Source organism: Gymnodraco acuticeps, unplaced genomic scaffold (assembly GCF_902827175.1).
Source record: "Gymnodraco acuticeps unplaced genomic scaffold, fGymAcu1.1, whole genome shotgun sequence".
NCBI classification, from domain to species: domain Eukaryota; kingdom Metazoa; phylum Chordata; class Actinopteri; order Perciformes; family Bathydraconidae; genus Gymnodraco; species Gymnodraco acuticeps.
In genome coordinates this window covers 438,842-457,744 of record NW_022990596.1, presented here as the reverse complement: position 1 = coordinate 457,744, position 18,903 = coordinate 438,842, and the positions used below count along the sequence as shown (strand labels likewise).

Sequence of the window (18,903 nt, the reverse complement as noted above, 5' to 3'; positions counted from 1 at the left end):
ATAAATAAATACAATTAGCCAAGTAATTAATTTTAACATTAAATGTTGCCGCCACAAAGAATTGTGTGTAATTATCTCCTTTCCTTTTGTAAAATATGCTCCAGTGTTCCCGATGCTAAAGGAGATAAGAAAAGAACCATCAAAGCGGCTTCCTTCGAGTTACGGAAATTGGAACAGCTGCCTTGGCTGCAAAACATTTTAAGGATAGTTTAGGATCTTTCCTTAGATAAAAAGACTATTAAACCCCATTTCCCATTCGCTGCGCTAAACTGCTTTTGCTAGGACAACATGTGAACAGTCCTAATGGCGTTAAATAAAAACAAACAACATTGACAAGTTTTTACTTTTTATTCACCGAGACAACATGGACATTAAAAGCAGAGCAAAATTAAACAAATCTTCAGTCCTCGAATGTTTGATCAAAAATCCTTTTTTACAGTAAGGGGACAAGAGCAATCAACGTGAGCTCCGAGTGGAAGAGAAAAAAGAAACGCCCTGTCATAGGACTAACATTGTACATACGCTTTTAACTGACTATAAAAAGTTCAGGGATTGAAGTGGAACCTGACAAACCAAAACAAACCACAAGCAATTTTTATTTATTTCAATTTCACTAAATGCCAAGAAACAAGGATGATGTGTAAAGGCTTTTAAAATAGGAACACAAAAACCCATAACGAACTGCTCTAAGTTTGGTATTCAGAAAGATGCCTGCCTGACATCTAGACCAAGAAATACATCAGATGAACCCGACTACCCTCATCCGGCCAAAAGATAGACAGATGGAACATGAAAATTAATTCCCCCCCTCTCATTTACACATGTACGTTCGTGATTTTAAATAAGCCACTACACATTTGTGGTTCACCTTGTTTTAAGCAGCGAGGTGTCAGGTTCAGGGAAAGGATGCGTGCGCTCTTCCACTTCTTCCTCCAACAATATCCCAGTCCCAGAGTCCCCTGTTGAGAAGCAAAAATGTCCACAAAGTGCAATGTCAGTAAAGGTCCCACAACAAGGGCTTGTAGCAACAACTGCTGCCACTTAAGCAACAACACTATCTACAGACAGAGGTACATATCCCTCAACTTAGCCACAGAGGAGTGTAGATCATGAAAAGGGACACTGCTAAGAATGCACTATTACTATCACAACAGTAGAATTGCTGCCAGAATATTGTTTTTTTGAAAGTATTGTTAGGATTATACGTTTGCACTTAAAATAACTTAATCTAAAAAATAAAACATTTGATCGCACCTTATACCCCAATGTTTTAAAAACAGAGACAGACCTGTGTGATATTTCTAACGCCAATGCAAGTTGACAAACACATCTTAACAACAACAAAAATATATCCTAAGAAAAGCTTAGTAGTCCTGAACATCACAGGGACATCAAAGTGACAATTTTAGCAGTTGGCATAGGTATATCAAGCAGGCTGTGAGTGCATCTCAGCATTAAAAAAGTGTCCCTCTGAAATGTCTATATAGAGCCCTTTTCACCAAACATATTTGAAAGGTAGCAAAGAAACACAATAAAACTTATATACACATTCAAGCTTTCAAGTTCATGTTCTGGAGAAGTACAGAATTGTTTTTTTTCTGACAGGCAACAGCATTCAGAAATGGATGTGGGTAGAGAAAGGAGTACCTGGGGTGAGTACCTGCACAGTTTGACAGTCAGAGAGTATCCATGATTTTTAATTTGCCCTTTTCTCATGTGGTCTCGCTCACAACACCAACGCTGTGTGAGGTATGGAAGTCAGCTGCAATTCATTTGATAAACCCTACCCTCCAGTTAGTAAGTTAAGTAAGGCCCCCGGTGCTATAACACCCCCCAAACACACACTGCATGGCATTATCAGGCACAGTAAGCTGGACAACAGATCCATGGCATTTGAGGTATGACTACGGCAAAATAAATGGCTTGTGTTTTAACATAATACTGGCTATAGCTGAAAGTATGTGTTTACTTATTTCTGAATTTCTCTTCAAAATGACTACATTTCTCTACTGAAAAGTAAAAAATTAAACAAAACAGGTAAATACAGGCAGGAACATTGGATTTGACTGGTTAATAGTGATTCTGCCGTTTGTCCACAGAGACAAATAAACATCTATAAGGATCAAAAACCGATATACAAACAAGGGGTACCTCCGGGCATGTTTGCTCAGGGCTACACTGGCCTTTCCCTCTGGGCTTTGTGTGAATGTTTTCTGTTACTTTCTTCTCATTCATCGGGCCTAGTTCTTCATCTTCAGTGCATACTTATGATGCACAATTCAAAAACAGGATAAGGATATATGTACATAAGACAAAATCATAGGAATTGAACTGAACGTAAACAGGGTGGGAAAGGTAGGGTAGGGGAGATGGGACAGGTGGGAAGGTGGAGGAGGGATTTAGAGCCAGGGGGGAGCGAGGAGGAGGACGCACTTACCTGAGCCTGATCTGAGGTCCTATCAGATCAGTTTTAATTGGACTGAGTGTCACCTTCAGAATGGAGGAGCTCTTGCTGGCCGTTAATCTGAGGGGGGGCGGGGGCCGCCGCCTTTTTCTCCATCGGTTCTGGTTCGGACGAAGCCTTAATGGCAGCTGCATTGCCGTCAGAGTGCTTCTCTTTCTTAGAGCTGCTCCTCTCCTCCGTCACCTTACGGTCTGAGAAAACATTGTACAGGTCTATCAGAAATCTGCACACTGAGACCGAACACCCTACAGTAAGGATGGGTACCGAGCCCCGGGGCTGAATTATTAAAGACTGTGGTACCGTTAAGCTCCGACGTTATCAGTCTTTTTATCGGTACTGGAGACATTTAAAAATATGTCATATGAATTATTGCTACACAAACATCATATTGCAGTTAGTGTCGCCAACTCCGTTTCTAATACGCAAAAATACTGCAAAATGCATCTTATGCGATTATTTTGAGTATTTTCGATCTTTCCAATCCAGGCGAGAGATCTTTCTCCCCCGTCTGTGTGCGAGGGGGCGGGGCAGTTTACACACACGCTCTGCTACATGCAGCAACACACACACACGGAGGAGATGGCGGAGAGAAGCGCTCCGAGGTGTGGTTAAACTTTACCCGTCTCGATGTGGAAAATGCTCGTTGCCAAAAGTGGAATAAGAGTTTAGCATGTAAGGGCGGTAACATGAGCAATTTGTCTAAACATTTAGCAAAATGCTCCACATCCAGACGGAGGAATGCACCGGGTTCGACTGTCTTTCTAGTAGCTCTGTAGCCCCATCCACGAGTAACGTTTCCACGTCAGGTGTTATGTATGCTAGCAGCAACACACGGAGTTAACACAATTATACAAACATGGGTTAATGATTAGAGGAAACTGAGTTATTTATTTTGTTAAAGTTTAAGCTATTCTGTTTACATTCTGTCATCAGATTATTTAATACGATTTGTTAAAACATTGTTGTTTCTTTTGATGTGAAATATATCATGTTAATTTTGTTCACAATTTTGTTTTTTTCTCCAAAAGAACCGATAAAAGTACCGTTTAAAGGCCGGATCGATAAGCGGTATCCATAAAAGTAGTAGTGCCGTTAACCTGTTAAGCCCTGAGCCTGTTTTTCAGGTCTCAAATGACATTCCCAGAACAAATGACCATATCTTCCCTTCTAAAAAGGGTTAAATTAATAATCTTTTTTCTCAAAGTATGATAAACCTGTGAGTTGGATGTAGAAAACATGCTAAAAAACTGTAAATGATAGTGTCCGTCCAAAAAATATTTTGTACTTATAGTGAAAACTAACCTTGGATGATGGGATGGTAGACTAAAAGCTTTAGGAATCCAAAGTACAACATATAATAAGTACCCTGTATCAAGATTGATGCAAAACAAGTGATATTTGACCTTTTTAGACAGATTTAGCAAAAAAAACCCTCTTCTGGGGCCATTTGGGTGGATTTTCCTTATCTCTGGCCCCCCTTCTTCGATTTTGACATCTCTTTCTGACCGTTAGAGCCAATAGAATCGAAGGGGGATCTCCCCACACACATGGTAAAACGAAAAGGTGGGGGCTTCGTGCGCACAGTTTTGCTCCAGAGTGAAGCTGTCTCTAGGTCTGACATCTCAAAAAGATTATCAGAAATCATTCAAAGTGACACAGACACATTGGATTAACCTATGGATTAACTTCAGCATCGTTTTTATCATTTTAATGCCATTGAAGACCACTTTTGACCAGACTACCACACAGGTGAGCCATTTTGCCGTTTTTGGCTAACTACTAGCTCCATATGTTTTGATGCGTGTTCTTGTTATTATCTCTGAGAATTCGTATGATTGAGTGATAATGAGGATAACCATCGATTCTGTGTCCCCTCACGATGTGTTGAGATGTGCAGCAAAGATAAATAATAAGGTTTTGTGAGTGAATTTCGGTGCAGTCATCTGTTAGCATTTTTCGCTCGTTGTAATTCAGAGACTCAGCGTTAGCATTGTGGGGTTTTTTTTGAAAAAATGTAAATGATCAGTTAGATGAGTTTCTTTCCGTTACATGGATATAAAACATTCATAGTTTATTAAATGAACATGCCCTCAGACACTGTTTTCTGTAAGATATTGCAAGAGGCCCCCGGAACCGGGGTCTCTCGGGCTTAACAGGTTAAAACCTTAACGATGCCCATCCCTACCCTACAGTGGGACTAAGAGGGCAACGTAGCATGTAGTCAAATAAAAAACACGTCCTCGCCTTTGTCTTTCGATGACCGCTCTTTGTCCCTGTCTTTCTTCTCCTCCCTGTCCTTGTCCTTGCTGCGGCTGCGATGGCGGTGAGATTTGCGCTCTGCGCTGCGTGACTTCTTCCTGTCACGACTACGGGAGCGACGCTTTCTGTCGGAGCGCTCACGACTGCGTTTCCTCTCCCTGCCCGGCTCCTAAAAGAAGAGGCAGAGGAATAGGTTATTAAGGCAACAGGTGATAGAATGTCTCATCAAAATGGCACACAAAGTTGTCCATGGTCAATGATTGCAAATATCAGTTTATAATATGTTTCATAGTAGAGGCATCTCATTAATACATAGGAACCTTTTTTTTTTTCCACCTCACTACTGGTGAAAAAGATGCCTTTATATGACAATTTACATTTAAAATTGTAGATATAAAATAGGAGAGGCGTTACTATTAGTCAAGTGATAGTCAGCCATACCTGCTGCGCTTGCGTTCCCTCTCCCTCTCCTTGTCTCTGCTCCTGGAGCGCCGGCGATCTCGGGACCTGCTCCGCTTCCTGTCCGATGCTCGGCTGGAGTTGCGACTGTTGGAGTTGCTTCGGCGTGTCCTCCGGTCCCTCTCTCTCTGTCCTGTCTCTATCTCTGTCCCGCTCCTTGTCCCGCTCCTTGTCTCGCTCCTTCTCGCGCTCCTTCTCTTTTTCCTTCTCCTTGTCACGCTTTCTCTCGCTCTTTTTCCTTCTCTTCCTCCTCTTTGCGCTTTTTCTCCCTTTCCTCCCTCTCATGCTCGCGGTCTTCTCTGTCCTTCTTTAGCGCTGGGTTTTCATCTTGGGGTTCCTCTGAGCGACGGCGAAGTTTCTCCTGAGAGAGAACAATCAAAGCATCATGTATTTGACATCATTCACTTGGATTTTATATCATTTTCAAACTGACCACTTCGTGTTGTAATAACATGGACCCAAACATGTGTACTGCACATCGTGCGTGCTGCATTACATTATGTTTGTATTGCTTATGACATGTTATCCTGTTACCTTGAGCTCTTCCACAGTGGATTTGATCTTGGCGTAGCCCATGTGTTGCTTGCCCATCAAGTGGTCGTCTACTCTGGACTGTGCGTCCCCCACAATGAGGAAGGCCCCACACACCTCACACACCTCCATCTGTTTCTCTTGGGCTGCAAAGCTCTCGATGGTCTGGATAAAAAAATACAAACATTAAGTTATATGGACTGTGATAGGTCTAGAATCAAAACTGCTCGTCTTATTTTGCACAGATTTGATCACCTATATAAGAAAGAAAGATGTTTGCCAACAGACATCATTACATGACCAGTGCCCACTATCTGTGGGCCGATTTGCTTTTGCTGACTCACCGAGGGGGTGGAGGTGATCAGCTCCCTCTCGTCCTTTAGCTGCTCCACCAGCTTCATCATTCCCTGGGCCTCCTCCACTCTGCCCTCCGACCCCAGCTCCTCAATCTGCGCCAAAGAAAAACAGTTTGTTTAAGGTGATATGTGACATAATTAAGTGCATCCTATTTACATTTTCAAACTACTATCTATGATTAATATTTACTAAACAAATATAGGTATTTCTACGTATTTGTTACAAACCTGCAAAACTAGGTCTTCAATTTTTTCTGTAAGAACCTGACCCTTCTCGTCATTCTTTCCTGTTGGACCAGGACCCTGAAGAGATGAATACAAGTATCTCAAGTTAAAAAACACATCCGATATAACCACTGCACTGCAAGATGACAGACAGCTGTACTAGGTACAATGTGCATAACATGATGTGCCTATGTTTATGAGACCGGGGCCACAACGACACAATAAAGTGATAAGCATGGGTTACATAATATGCAAAAACAAATGTACACACACCCCTGCATTCTGCTGAGCCTGTGAAAGGGCAAGGCGGGCGTGCCCTCTACGAATCCGGCGTTCCACCTCTGCCAAGAGGGACTGCAGATAGCGTAGGAAGTCCCGCTCATAGCCCTCCTTCATGAACCTAGAGCTTTTCTCATACCTGAACACAGTGTGATATAAGTAGATTATTAAAAGGAAATAAAAAGACACACAGCACTTGTGTTGAGAGAAGCATGATCAAAACGTACGTGATTCTAAGATTTTCATCGTGGATTTTTTCACAAGGGCCTGAAAAAAAAAATAGCAAAGTGTTATCTTCCAATATGTTCCTATTGCTACATTACAACACACACATATATAATGGATACATGTAACAACGTTAACTTACCCAGGTCAGAGCGGGTGTTGGTGAATAGCTCAGCCGGGCAGAAGCCGCATAGGTAGTATCTGCATACCTTCTTGAAGGAGAAACACATTTTTGTTATTACATACACAATTATTCTTAAAATCTCGTTTACGTTAGAGTAAAATCTGATCAGGTCATGACGTTGTACTTATGCTAACAAGGAAGAAATTAGCCCTGCAAGGCTGTCATTACGTGGATTTAATACGTTCTTACTATGTCTCAAATTACCAGTAAGATCCACTGACTAAAGCAGGGCATATCGATAATAAGGAGTAAAACAATAACTAACTCAGAGCTAAAGGTGGCAACAGCAAAACAGTAGTTACAATCACGTTATCTACAACGGGTTGACGCCGCATTGTGAAGCAATGAAATGCAGTTAGCATTAGCAAACTGCTGCTAATTTTACGAGTGCCTGGCCAACACTCAAAATGCCAGTTAACGCAATCAAATCGTATGTTATCGTAAAAATATGGACTAACCACACCTTGCCAAATCAAGCTAACTCCGATATAATAAGATTAACGGATTTATTTTACTACAAACGGTTTGCTAGCTTATCCAACTTGCTAGGCTAGCGCTAGCCAATATGCTAACTTACGGTCTCATCGTCCCATCGCACGTTGGATCGCTTCTCGTCAGGGGCCAAGTTTCTATCTCGGCCCATTAACTCATCGAGTAACTGGGCTGCGGAAAGCATTTTGCCCACAAGACTGTAGCCTTGATTTAAAGAAGGCTACTACAATATCTCGGGAAGTAGCTTTAACTTAATTCTAATCAAAATGGCAGACGCTGTAACAACGCCGCCCGTTTATGGTTCATCTGGGTTCATCTAACGGTAGTCCGGCAGTAGCCCTGCAGTATATGAACCGGAAGTACATGTTTAATGTTTTAATGGAACAAACGTTAATATTTCATGAGAAAATTGTATATCCTCCTTTTTCAATAGTTTTAACTTAAATGGATAGTTCACAATCAGCTATTTCATATGTGTAAACGTACCATATATCTCTAATTAGAAATATGTATTATATTAATTCCCATGCCTATAACAGGGTTGACACAGTCACCAAAGCATAAAGAAAGATAGTCACTAAGTACAAGTTCCAATAAATATATTTTGAAAGTGTGACCGGAAGTGGTGGTTTGCCATTATGCCATTATGATGCTTCTTGAATAATTGAATGGCTTGAACAGTGTGGCCACTAGATGGCGGTCACGATTCCAATACATTTCAAAAGACCATTGCTTCACATAAAAAATACACAACGGCTTATGCTTTAGGAGCTGTAAGTGTGTGTGGTACAGTGTGTAGGTGTGTGTGGTACAGTGTGTAGGTGTGTGTGGTACAGTGTGTAGGTGTGTGGTACAGTGTGTAGATGTGTTGTACAGTGCGTAAATGCGGCGGACAGACGGGTCTCAGTTGGTTTGGTGTCCTCTGCTTACTTTTAATAGGCCTACGCTACTTGTAAATACAACTTTTGGCCCGTAATTTCAATTCCCCATTTCAGCGACCAGAGAGGGGGGATATATCCAGTCTCTGATTGTGTTACGTTATTATGAGAGTGCTCTCATACTTTAAATTGTATATATTATATACATATAGTGTGTGTGTGTCCCCGCATCTGTAGCCTGTTATTGTCTCATTATACCGCACTCTCAATGAATTCAAAGTAAATATGTGGGGGAACAATGTTCAGCTGATCTAACAGAGATCGCTATGACAAAACACTCGACAGCTGATGCAGCTGTTGCCACATAATAATGAACGGACGTCTCTTTAAAATGACCGCTCAGAGGAGAGGAGTTCTCATTTCTTTAAACGTCTGCTGCTTCCCCTCCTCTCTCTCGGTTCCCCTCCTCGGTCCTCCGCTCGCATCTCCTGTGGGCGGGTTTAAAGAGGCTTCTCAATACTCAAATTTCCCCTCCTCGACTCCCCTCCTCGGTTCCCCTCCTCGAGACTTAGACCCGCCCACAGGAGATGCGAGCGGAGGACCGAGGAGGGGAACCGAGGAGAGAGGAGGGGACATTTGAGTATTGAGAAGCCTCTTAGGTCTCGTCTGAAAGGAGTGCTGACAGAGAGCACCAGAACGCCGCTCCAGCCCTTCAAATATTGCAATACCCATAAGGAGCCGTACACATGCCGCAGTGTTTGCGTGGCTGTATCTTTAGTTGTAAGCACAGTGGCGATCTGTTGTTATTAGCATCTGGTTAGCTAGCTATGCTAACGAATTTAAAGAGCTTTTCTACAACCAGGTGGAAGAGAGCTCTCTCCTGAGAGGCTCAAATAACCTCAGCTCAGTGAAGTTAAGGCACACCTTGATATGATCATTATAGTTATTAATGAGACTAAATTAAAAACAGGTATAAAATACTATATGACAGTAACAAAAAAGTTGTTAAAAATAACAAGAATAGAGTTTAAAAGGGGAGTGATTTGTAAAATATCCAAAAGAAAAATATGCTTACAGTTCTGTTTCATATGGGTGTTGAGAGATGTATCCATAGATCTCCTAATGTTGCTCTCAAAGTGTACCAGATTGATGCTCTTAACTTATTTAATTAATATTTAACAATATTTTTAAAATAATCTTCCCGGAGGAGCATTTCCCTGGACCCCCCTAGAGGAGGTGAGGTCCCCCCCCCCCCCCCCCCCCCCCCCCCCCCCCCACACTTAAATCATGTTCACATGGATAGGATACTAAATACATTCCACACATCTTATGTCCATATCTTTCTGTTTTGGTGGTCATGCCACACCGTGCACATGAATGCATGCGCGAGTCATGGTGAGATATCTGGATTAAGAGGTTGCTTTTTCTTTGCACAGCATGAAAGAAAGGCCAAATGAATGGGCTGTGATTTGAGTTTTTTTAAGCAGAGGTTGAGTTCAATAATTTGTACGACCCTCGGAGGATGTTGTAAAAATTGAAAGGAAAAAGGTTCCCCACCCCTGCTGTAAATAATAATAAAAACCCTTGATTTTTAACTTAACATCTCTGTCTCCTATTGATCTGAGTATATTATAAAGAACAGTTAATTGAAGCATTATAGTACAGGCCTTTGTCAGATGGTATATTACGCTGTTTTTTTTCTGCTTCGAATAGTTCTCTCTTTTTTCACCATACCTGTGTTTGCATCACTGTAACCAATGAGCACCTGCATGTGTGTGAGAATACAGCCCTGACTCCATGTCAGCCCAGATTTACAAACTCCTGGCAGGACAAGCTCGAGCTCAATTCTCACACTGAATTTAAACAAAGTGAGTGAGGTACTGCAATATAAAAGGGAAAGAAAGATAAACTTTAAAACTGTTCAATTGTTATGATGTGTAAAGACTGATATTGTTCTATAATCGGCTGAAACTGTTAAGTCATGATGTGAAACGGTTAACAAAGAAAAAGGGAAACTCAAGCTGCTGCTACACTTTATTTTATTTATCTAAAATTAAGCACTTTTAAGATGCACACTTTTCAAAAGCTATTTTATTTATTTTCTATTTTGTTTTTAAATGCAGCCCGAGAGGAACATTACACATATCCACAGTATTTAAGTAATGTTAATTGACAATAAATATTGTTGTTTTTGAATTGTACTTTCTTTATTTGATTGGCAGTCAGTTGTTGATTACATGCAGACGTTGATAAAGCTACATGCTACTTCAATATATATCACACTAATTCATGAAGCAAGTTAGACATTTTGATGTTCCGGACCTTTGCATGGGGAGATTTTCTCTAACTGGACCTCGTTGAATTTTAGTTGAAGACCCCTGCCATAGACTGTATAAAGGTTAATACGTGTGCGTGTACTTAAAGAGAGCATCGCTGTGTACTATTAGTACTTCCGGGGATTCTTTTCAAAATAAACCCACATATTTTTGTGGGACTAATAATGCAACATTTGGATATTAGTATACCGATTGAATGTATCTTTTGTCTTTCTGATATAACAGAACAAACTTAAAGTATAGCAGCACATAACACATAAATAGAACATAGAATTATCATATTAAAATATAATTACGTTTTAAAAAGCAGTGGGGTACATATCATTCATAGATATACGCATAATTAGACAGCTGCTTCAGTGAAAAAGTTCCAACATTTTTCTTTTAACATTTTATTTTAAAGAAACAACAAGACAGCCCAGACCCAGCCCTGTGTGTTAATAGCAGTGATTTCATCTTTGATGTCTCAGTTATTTACTCAATGACGAGAACTCAGGCTGGATACTATCACCTATTTTACATAAAGTTAAGTGGCATTAAATGTGTTAGATAATTGAGAGTATTCAGAGCGGAACTAAAGTGTTGGGCTTACAGTTGTTACATCTAAACATGCCCCCCGATGAGGCGGTGATGCTTTCTGCAGCCCACTGACGGAGCTCTGACACCACTGATGGATGCATGCGTGTTGGCAATGGTGTTTTAATGTGAAATAACAACGGGGATAAATGGAGAGGACGGGACCTGCAGTGTAAACGCCAAAGACCTAACATAAAGTTGCATTTATCCGACGTGACAAGCTAGCACCAAAGACTGCTAGCTCCTCGTTAAGCTAGCCAGTAGGTAAGGTTAGCCGGGTGGCTAGTGCTAGCTTGCACATCTATTTTTAGTGGAGCTCTTTGCCATTAGTGGGGAAATCCATTGGCAATTAGTTTTGTCAACTAAATCCGCCAGGGTTTTGTGTTTCCTTTGATCTCGCAGCGTTAGTTGTCTGCTCCAAAATGTCCACTATTTCGTTGGATAAAGAGTTACAGGAGCGACTGAGAGAGGCGTCTGCCATCGGGGACATCGACGAAGTGCGGACATTGGTGGAGAGTGGAGTGAATGTTAACTCACAGAATGAAATAAATGGCTGGTGAGTGTTTGGGAGATGTGCTCTTGAATACGTTAAGTTAAGGTGTGAGCAACACTCACATTCACACATTTGTAATACTTTTTGATGAGAATCTGGTGTTCAGTGCGGACAAGTGTGTTGTTACAGGGATTAACGTTGCTCAGTGTTATCTTATTAGGCAGAGAAAGGCTTGTCAGGCAGCCAGACATGCGACCTTTATCCTGCTTATTCAAACAGTAAATACGTGCCTTGTGAGCTAGTGTTTTCGAATGCTGTGAATTATAAATGATTCTAATAATCTCAAACAACAGTAACTATGTACTTACTAAGTACATTTGAAAGAAAGGTACATTGGCACATTGCTTTCACCCGCACATGAAATTGCCAACCTCTTCTGATTTCAGATTGTTAGTAAATAACTTTATTGACTTCAATCACATATTACCAACATAATACAGTTGACTTGTTTATGTGAGATCCAAACTATATTATTATAAATCATTATAAAATATTTCACATGCAGGGCACTTGATTATATGTAATCTGCTCTTCAGTTCATTCGAGATTCCAACTTGCTTATGTGATGATAAATGGAGCTCTATAAATGTAATTCTCCCAATGTCTCCAGTATTGATCCTCTTGTAAACTTTGTCATTTAATCAGCGTTGTTTTGGTTTATTAAACTGTTATCTCTCTATCCAATTTCCCCACCAGGACATGTCTGCACTGGGCATGCAAGAGGAACCATAAGCACATAGTGTCCTACTTACTCAGTTATGGGGCAGACCAGGAAATCCTCACGGCTAAAGATGAGTTGGCCTCGCAACTTACATCCAAACCAGAGATCAAGCGACTTTTAGGAGGTAAACTACATCTGTTTTACAGTCTTGTTCCCTGTTCCACACCATTATGAAAGTTTCCAGTTGTTACTTTCCTGGGGTTTATCAGCTGCATACACAGTCCTTTTGATACCTTGATGTAATGTACAGGTTATTACACCTGATATAGGTTGTCTAGGTTTTGGTTATTAATAACCTTTTTTCTATGCACATTATTTCCACAGTTGAAGTGGAGGAGGAGCCGGAGGTCAAGGAGTCTGAGCTGCCAATCATCCCAAATTACATGTCTAGCCCGGCCTTCATGTTTTCAAAGCTTGACAACAAGTCAGAGATCCTCCTGGCACAGCACCTTGCACAGAATGGTTCAGCAGAAGACACCGAGGACACTCACAGCAATTCATCCTCCCTTTCCCCAACTCCGGTGCTTGACCAACCCCAGTACATGCTATCTGATGAGCCCAGTCCTCCACCAATCCCCACCAACCAACAACCAAGCCCTGCCTGAGGAGTTCCTACCTGTGACTGGGGAGTTCATACCTGTGACTGAGCAGAATGGCATTTCACCCAACTTGGCCTCGTCCCACAACCCTACAACAATGTAGTAAACTGCACAGTGCCCATGGACCTGTCAGTTGAGCCGCACCTGGTTAACCATGCAGAGTACCCACACGCAGTGGCACACAATGGCACCATGTGCTCTCCTCCTTTGGCCTCCCCCAGCCCCAGCCTGGCCAGCAGCAGTGGGAGCCAGGTCCAGGCCCCGGTGCCCGGCTCTAACCCCTCTATGAGCAGACAGCAGTCCATCTCTCAGCAGCTCAACTACAGCCAGGCCGGTGGGCCCATGCCAGCCTTCCAGCCGTTCTTCTTCACCAGCACCTTCCCTGTCAACGTGCAAGGTGAGAGACTCATCGTGTGTTAATGTCCGTCCACACATACAGATCACAACCTATCATGGCATAAGTACTTTAAGTAGTAAGATGACTCTGGCTCTGTCCTAAAGTGAAATGCCAACCAGCACCGCTTGCTAACATTTACAACTTATTAATTGACATATACGCATTTTTGGACAAACGGAAGATGAAACATGTCAGCGTTGTGTTTTTAAGTAACTGGACGAGTTCATTTCTTGGCAGGTAGCTTTTCACTTCCTGAAGGTTTTTAAATGACCGTGACGTTACCAGGCAACCAGCAGACACTACAATGAGTAATTGCATGTGGCTGCCTTAACACACCTGCAAATTTGGCACGATTATTATTATTATGATACTTTAAAGGTGGGGTAGGTAAGAATGGAGAAACCAGCTCGAGTGCGCTATAATTTGAAAGTACGCAGCCGAAAAAAATCTGCCCCTTCCTTCAGATTTTCTTACAGAGCCCCTCCTCCACACACACGAACGCGCACATGACCAATGAGGGCACGGGATAAGTTTGTGCACAGATGGAAGGCTGACAGGCAGTTAGGCCATCCAGTTATTTTAGCCGGGCTGGCTAAAATGATTGGTCGTGCTTTTTACAGCTACGGCTTCCACAGATGACATTTCTTTATGTATTTATTGTCAAAGCATTTAATATATTCATTGCTATCGGGATGTTAAGAGCATTCCATGGAATATAACAAAAAGTGTTTCTGAAGTGAATTACCTACCCCACCTTTAAGTACGTTATGTGTGAATGCGGTGTAAAGCTTACCTGTTCTCAGGACAAGGACAGACATTTGGATTCATCTTGTCAAACGAGAAAGGGTTGTCAGGTTATTACTTTGTCTTTTGGTATGAAGGAGAACCTGTCCCAGGCTCGACTGAAAAACACAACCATTTTCTGCATCTATGACACTCACCTCAAAGGGCACTAACCGTTTTCTTATTCCATTGAAAACATACAAATATTTTAAATAAGGTGAATTGAAAAGCAGCAAATCGACTAATATACATTGTTTATCCAAATACAGTAACGGCTAGTGGTAATGTGTTTTAGAAAAAAAAAATGTGATGATTTTTTTTTTTATTCACAGTAATTCTGACAGCAATCAAGTGTTGTGACTGGTATCTGTCGCAGGACTGTTATACATTTCGGGTGGGACGGTTAATCAATTCAATTAGCCCAAGTGCAATGATTGGACGTGCAACCTGCCTGTCAAACTGTGGCGCTCTGCAGTGTTTGTTGTTTCTGTAATGTAAGATGTAATACTATGTTTACGTTCATATTGATTATCTTGGAGGTAGGGTGGTGTCAATCTTTTGCCAAGTTAATTTAGTGGAAAAGTTAAGTAAATAAAAAAGTTTCAAAGAGAGATTATTTATGGGGCTTTTATTTATTAAATGTATTTCCCCCAAAAAAAAAAAAGATGTTTCTGGCCTCTGGAAAAAGCAAGTTGGGGGTCCCTGTTCCGCAGTGACTCTCACCATGGGCTCTGTTCATCTTCTTATTAAAAGCACAATATCTTTGTTAATAGAGAGGTATCACTCTGGTGTTTTTCTATAGAGCTGGTGCTGAAGGTGCGTATCCAGAACCCCAACACTCGAGAGAACGACTTCATCGAGGTAGAGCTGGACCGCCAGGAGCTCACCTACCGTTCCCTTCTGAGGGTGTGTTGTCGCGAGTTGGACATCGGCATGGAACATGTGGAGAAGATCCGAAAGCTGCCCAACACCATGTTGAGAAAGGTACGGGAAAGAAAAATACAGTATGGTAACAGTAAGGTACTTGCTGTGAAATTATGAATCTAGTCTGTTTCATCTACTAAATGAATTGTTAGTCGGTGAATGTGTCATTGATTTGAATGTAATCCTTCTCTGTCCAGGACAAAGACGTAGCTCGGCTGCAGGACTTTCAGGAGCTGGAGGTTGTGTTGGAGAAATCCGAGGGCTTGTCTCTGTTCTCTGGTGGGAGCCTGACAGACCGGCCCTGCTACAACATGAAGGCCTCCCGCCTCACCTACTAGAGCCACACAAAGCTAACGCTGGGCTTCTGTAGCTACCCTCAAGCAACCTTTACTAGTTGCCCGCCCAAGTTGCTTGTTACAGCTCTCCCGGCTTTGATGTTGCGCCAATTTAATAACTGGGATTTGTTATGTCCTCCTCTTGTCCTCCTCGGGCCCTCCTGCAGCTTTAGTGTACCCAACCAGTTGTAAGCAATTACTGATGCATGGTGTCCTAGATTATGAGCGAAAGTATTTGGGCCCCCCCTTCCTCCTCTCTTTCTCGCCTCCCACTGCACTTTGTGCCAAGGCTCCAGTGGGACTACAGAGGGAGACATTGGCCTGTCTTCCTTACAGACTGGACTTGAACTGGACTCAGTTACAGCCTTATTGGACACATCCCTGGCTGTGGTCTACGGGCATGTGTGGACTAAGATAAAACAAAGGATTTGCATTACTCTTACCAATACATTCATCATCAGTCCACAGAATGGGACACGCTGCACACAGAGACTTGAAGTTCTCAGAAATGACAATAGAGTGGTATCAGATGTTCTAGCTGGCGTACACACTTTCATACATGCTGTAGGCATAAACCTTAGTGTCTTTCCTGCAGAGGGCATCGATTACTGGCCTGATTCCTAAAGTGGAGGTAATCTCACACCAGGCGAGACAACGATATCTCCGGACTAAAAGTACTTCTATTTGCGGAGCACACATTCAATACGCTTGAATCTAAACGAACAAAGGTATGGACACATCTGAGTTTCCCTACATACATTTAAACCATTTAGGCATCCAGTGTGGAAAGAGAGATAATCAATTTCAAATGCTCTCTTCTGTGTCTTTTTCATGCGGGAAAAAAAACTGATATCTTGGAGATAAATGTGCGGCAACTAATTCTCATTTTATTTTGTACAGTCAGTAGCACTTCTGCTTCGACCGGTGTGCTATTAGGTTCAGTCAGCATAACATTTACACTGTCAACTGTGATGTATTTATTTAAAAAAAACTTTAATTATATTGATTCTTACTGATGAAGCGAGACCATGCGCTTTAGAGTAGCGAGGCTTGAGTCCCGGTAAATGTTGCGTTTGAGGCTTCACTTATAGTATGTTCATTTCAGTTGCTTGTCCTTTTTGTTTTAACTGTGATTAAAACCAAAAACTAATCTAGCCAGCAAAGATACTAAATGTAAATTCAACTATTGCTGCTTCAGATCAGAATGCAGCTGTTTTCCCCAAGGGAAGAAGAGAGAAAACAAGATTTAGCAGTTTGACACTTGGTTTTATGATTGAGTGCTTCCTTTTTCCTCCAGCACTAATCAACATTTGTATTAATGCCATCTGTCACATCTTATTTATAAGGTAACTATATTTCCTTAATATATCATAACACATGTATGGCTTTAGGGCGGTAGTCGAGGCCAGCATAGTGCTAATATACCGTTTCTTTTATTAAAGGACATTTTCAAAGGTAAAGGTTTTCTATTGGGTAGCTAAATCAGAGGTGTTGCTCTTTTAATTAAACATATACTGACAAGACGACTTCACTGAAACCCTCGTGCTGTACAGTAAGAGTTTAAAAGGTTACAAGGCACAGTCATGGTGTGTCAGAGGAGGATGTTTATGCTGCTTTCATCAACACTTTATATTCCTTTTAATTCTAAATGCTGGGGCTCATTTCTTTTAAGCAGTGCCGTAGCCGGCCACTACACATTATACATACAATCAAAAACCCAGTGGTAATTGTTTACTGTTAAAATGTATACCCGAAGCTCTTACTGTCATTTGTATGTTTTATTATTATTTTGTAACCAGTTAGGCCTGTTGTTTTGTGTCAAGACATTCTACTATCGAGCAAGACATCATTCAGTAATGGACAGTAAAGTGCTGTTGTTGAAGCTAAGTGCAATGTGGAGGGATGAGAATGTGTTTCAAGGAGGTTGCTGTGAGGAGAAAGGACTACCAAGAGTGCTTATTTTTCTGTTCTTGTCACATGCTTTATTTAGTGAAGTTGTGCTTCACGTTAAAGGCAGGAGCTTGGTTGAGAAAGTGGGTCGCTGAATGGGGAGCAGCATGTCTGAAGTGGGATTTTATAGGATCTTCTTTGATGCTGGGGAACTGAAATAACTTAACCTTGTATTTGTGGGGTTGCTTATTGTTCTAGAAAAAGCAGAATACATTTTGACCTAACCTATGCATTCAGAGTCTGATATTTTTATATACAGTACGTCCCGTGTACCTATTGAAACGATTTTAGGCACTGTTAAACGTGTGTTATTACGTTCTGGAGGCCTGTGTCTGTTCTTTGATAAAGCATGGTGAATTACTTTTTTCTGCGTATTGTTTATCTGACTAATTGAAGTCATGAGTATTTAACTTAATACTCGCTTGAAATCAAGGGACCAGTTACATGTTTGGTTTGGCTTTTGTTGCAGGTTGTCGTTTATTTGTACCTGCATGTCTGTGTTCTGGATGTTGAGGTAAACTCCCCAAAAATCCATTAAGATGTATGTGTCGACAGAGAGCCACTAGAGGGAGCAAAAGTGCAAACATTAACATTAGAATAACCTAGTGGTATGCCACTTTAGTTCATAATCAGAGGTTTGTTTTTTGTGTTTGTTGCTTGAATTTAATTAAATTCATAAAAGTATTTTAAAACATGCTGTTTGGAAATTGGTCCATTTTATCTCTATACTGAAATGCATCTTCAATACTCTAGATTTTATAATTAGACTCCTTCATAGCGAGTAACAGGTTGAAAGTTACCAACTTGTTTTTGGCTCAGCTTATTGACAATGATACATGAGAACAATTATCATAAGTAGAAAATGAAAACTGTCACTAATGTCACAAAAACGAAAAAATGATCTTCATTTGTATGACTATAGTTATTGTGTGAAATATTTCATTATTAAACACCGAAAAATAGCACAAATACTTACACTTTGAGATTGTATCTGCACATTGACTCTAATAAACCTCAAATGTTTCTTAAATATGAACTATTTGTTGCCTGGATACACATGATTGGCTTCCTATAATCTTCAATTGACCTTGTCAGTTACGACTACTTAGTTCCATAATTGTCAAAGTCCTTCCAGTAATGTTTTATATTTCAAAGTTCAGTATTCTTCCGTCCAGCTGCAAGTGTTTTCTTTTGACCTTCATTTGCACAACAAGCCATTGTTGTACATTCTGTTTTGAACTTAAATAACCTGACATTTTGTTATGTTCCCTTTGGGATTTAAAGAACATAAACAACACCTAAGTAATGGTCGTACTGACACACTCGTGTGTCTTTGGAATCCTTAACCTCTTCAGTGAAAAGAATACAATAGTGTTC

At 41.1% G+C, this 18,903-nt stretch overlaps 2 protein-coding genes across 2 annotated transcripts; one reads left to right on the top strand and one right to left on the bottom strand.

Annotated features, from left to right (window-relative positions):
- Positions 1-333: 333 nt before the first annotated feature.
- Positions 334-7,817, bottom strand: luc7l3 (LUC7-like 3 pre-mRNA splicing factor). Its single transcript, XM_034228909.1, is given in 12 exon segments — positions 334-959; positions 2,491-2,655; positions 4,709-4,892; positions 5,165-5,402; positions 5,404-5,543; positions 5,717-5,878; positions 6,058-6,162; positions 6,298-6,372; positions 6,568-6,712; positions 6,801-6,840; positions 6,941-7,007; positions 7,560-7,817. Coding segments are annotated over 12 exon segments (1,515 nt in total). The 5' UTR covers positions 7,659-7,817; the 3' UTR covers positions 334-864.
- Positions 7,818-11,308: 3,491 nt separating this feature from the next.
- ankrd40 (ankyrin repeat domain 40) lies at positions 11,309-18,556 on the top strand. The gene is given in 7 exon segments (XM_034228920.1): positions 11,309-11,820; positions 12,514-12,662; positions 12,863-13,119; positions 13,121-13,228; positions 13,231-13,534; positions 15,120-15,301; positions 15,439-18,556. Coding segments are annotated over 7 exon segments (1,275 nt in total). The 5' UTR covers positions 11,309-11,686; the 3' UTR covers positions 15,580-18,556.
- The last annotated feature ends 347 nt before the right edge of the window (positions 18,557-18,903 follow it).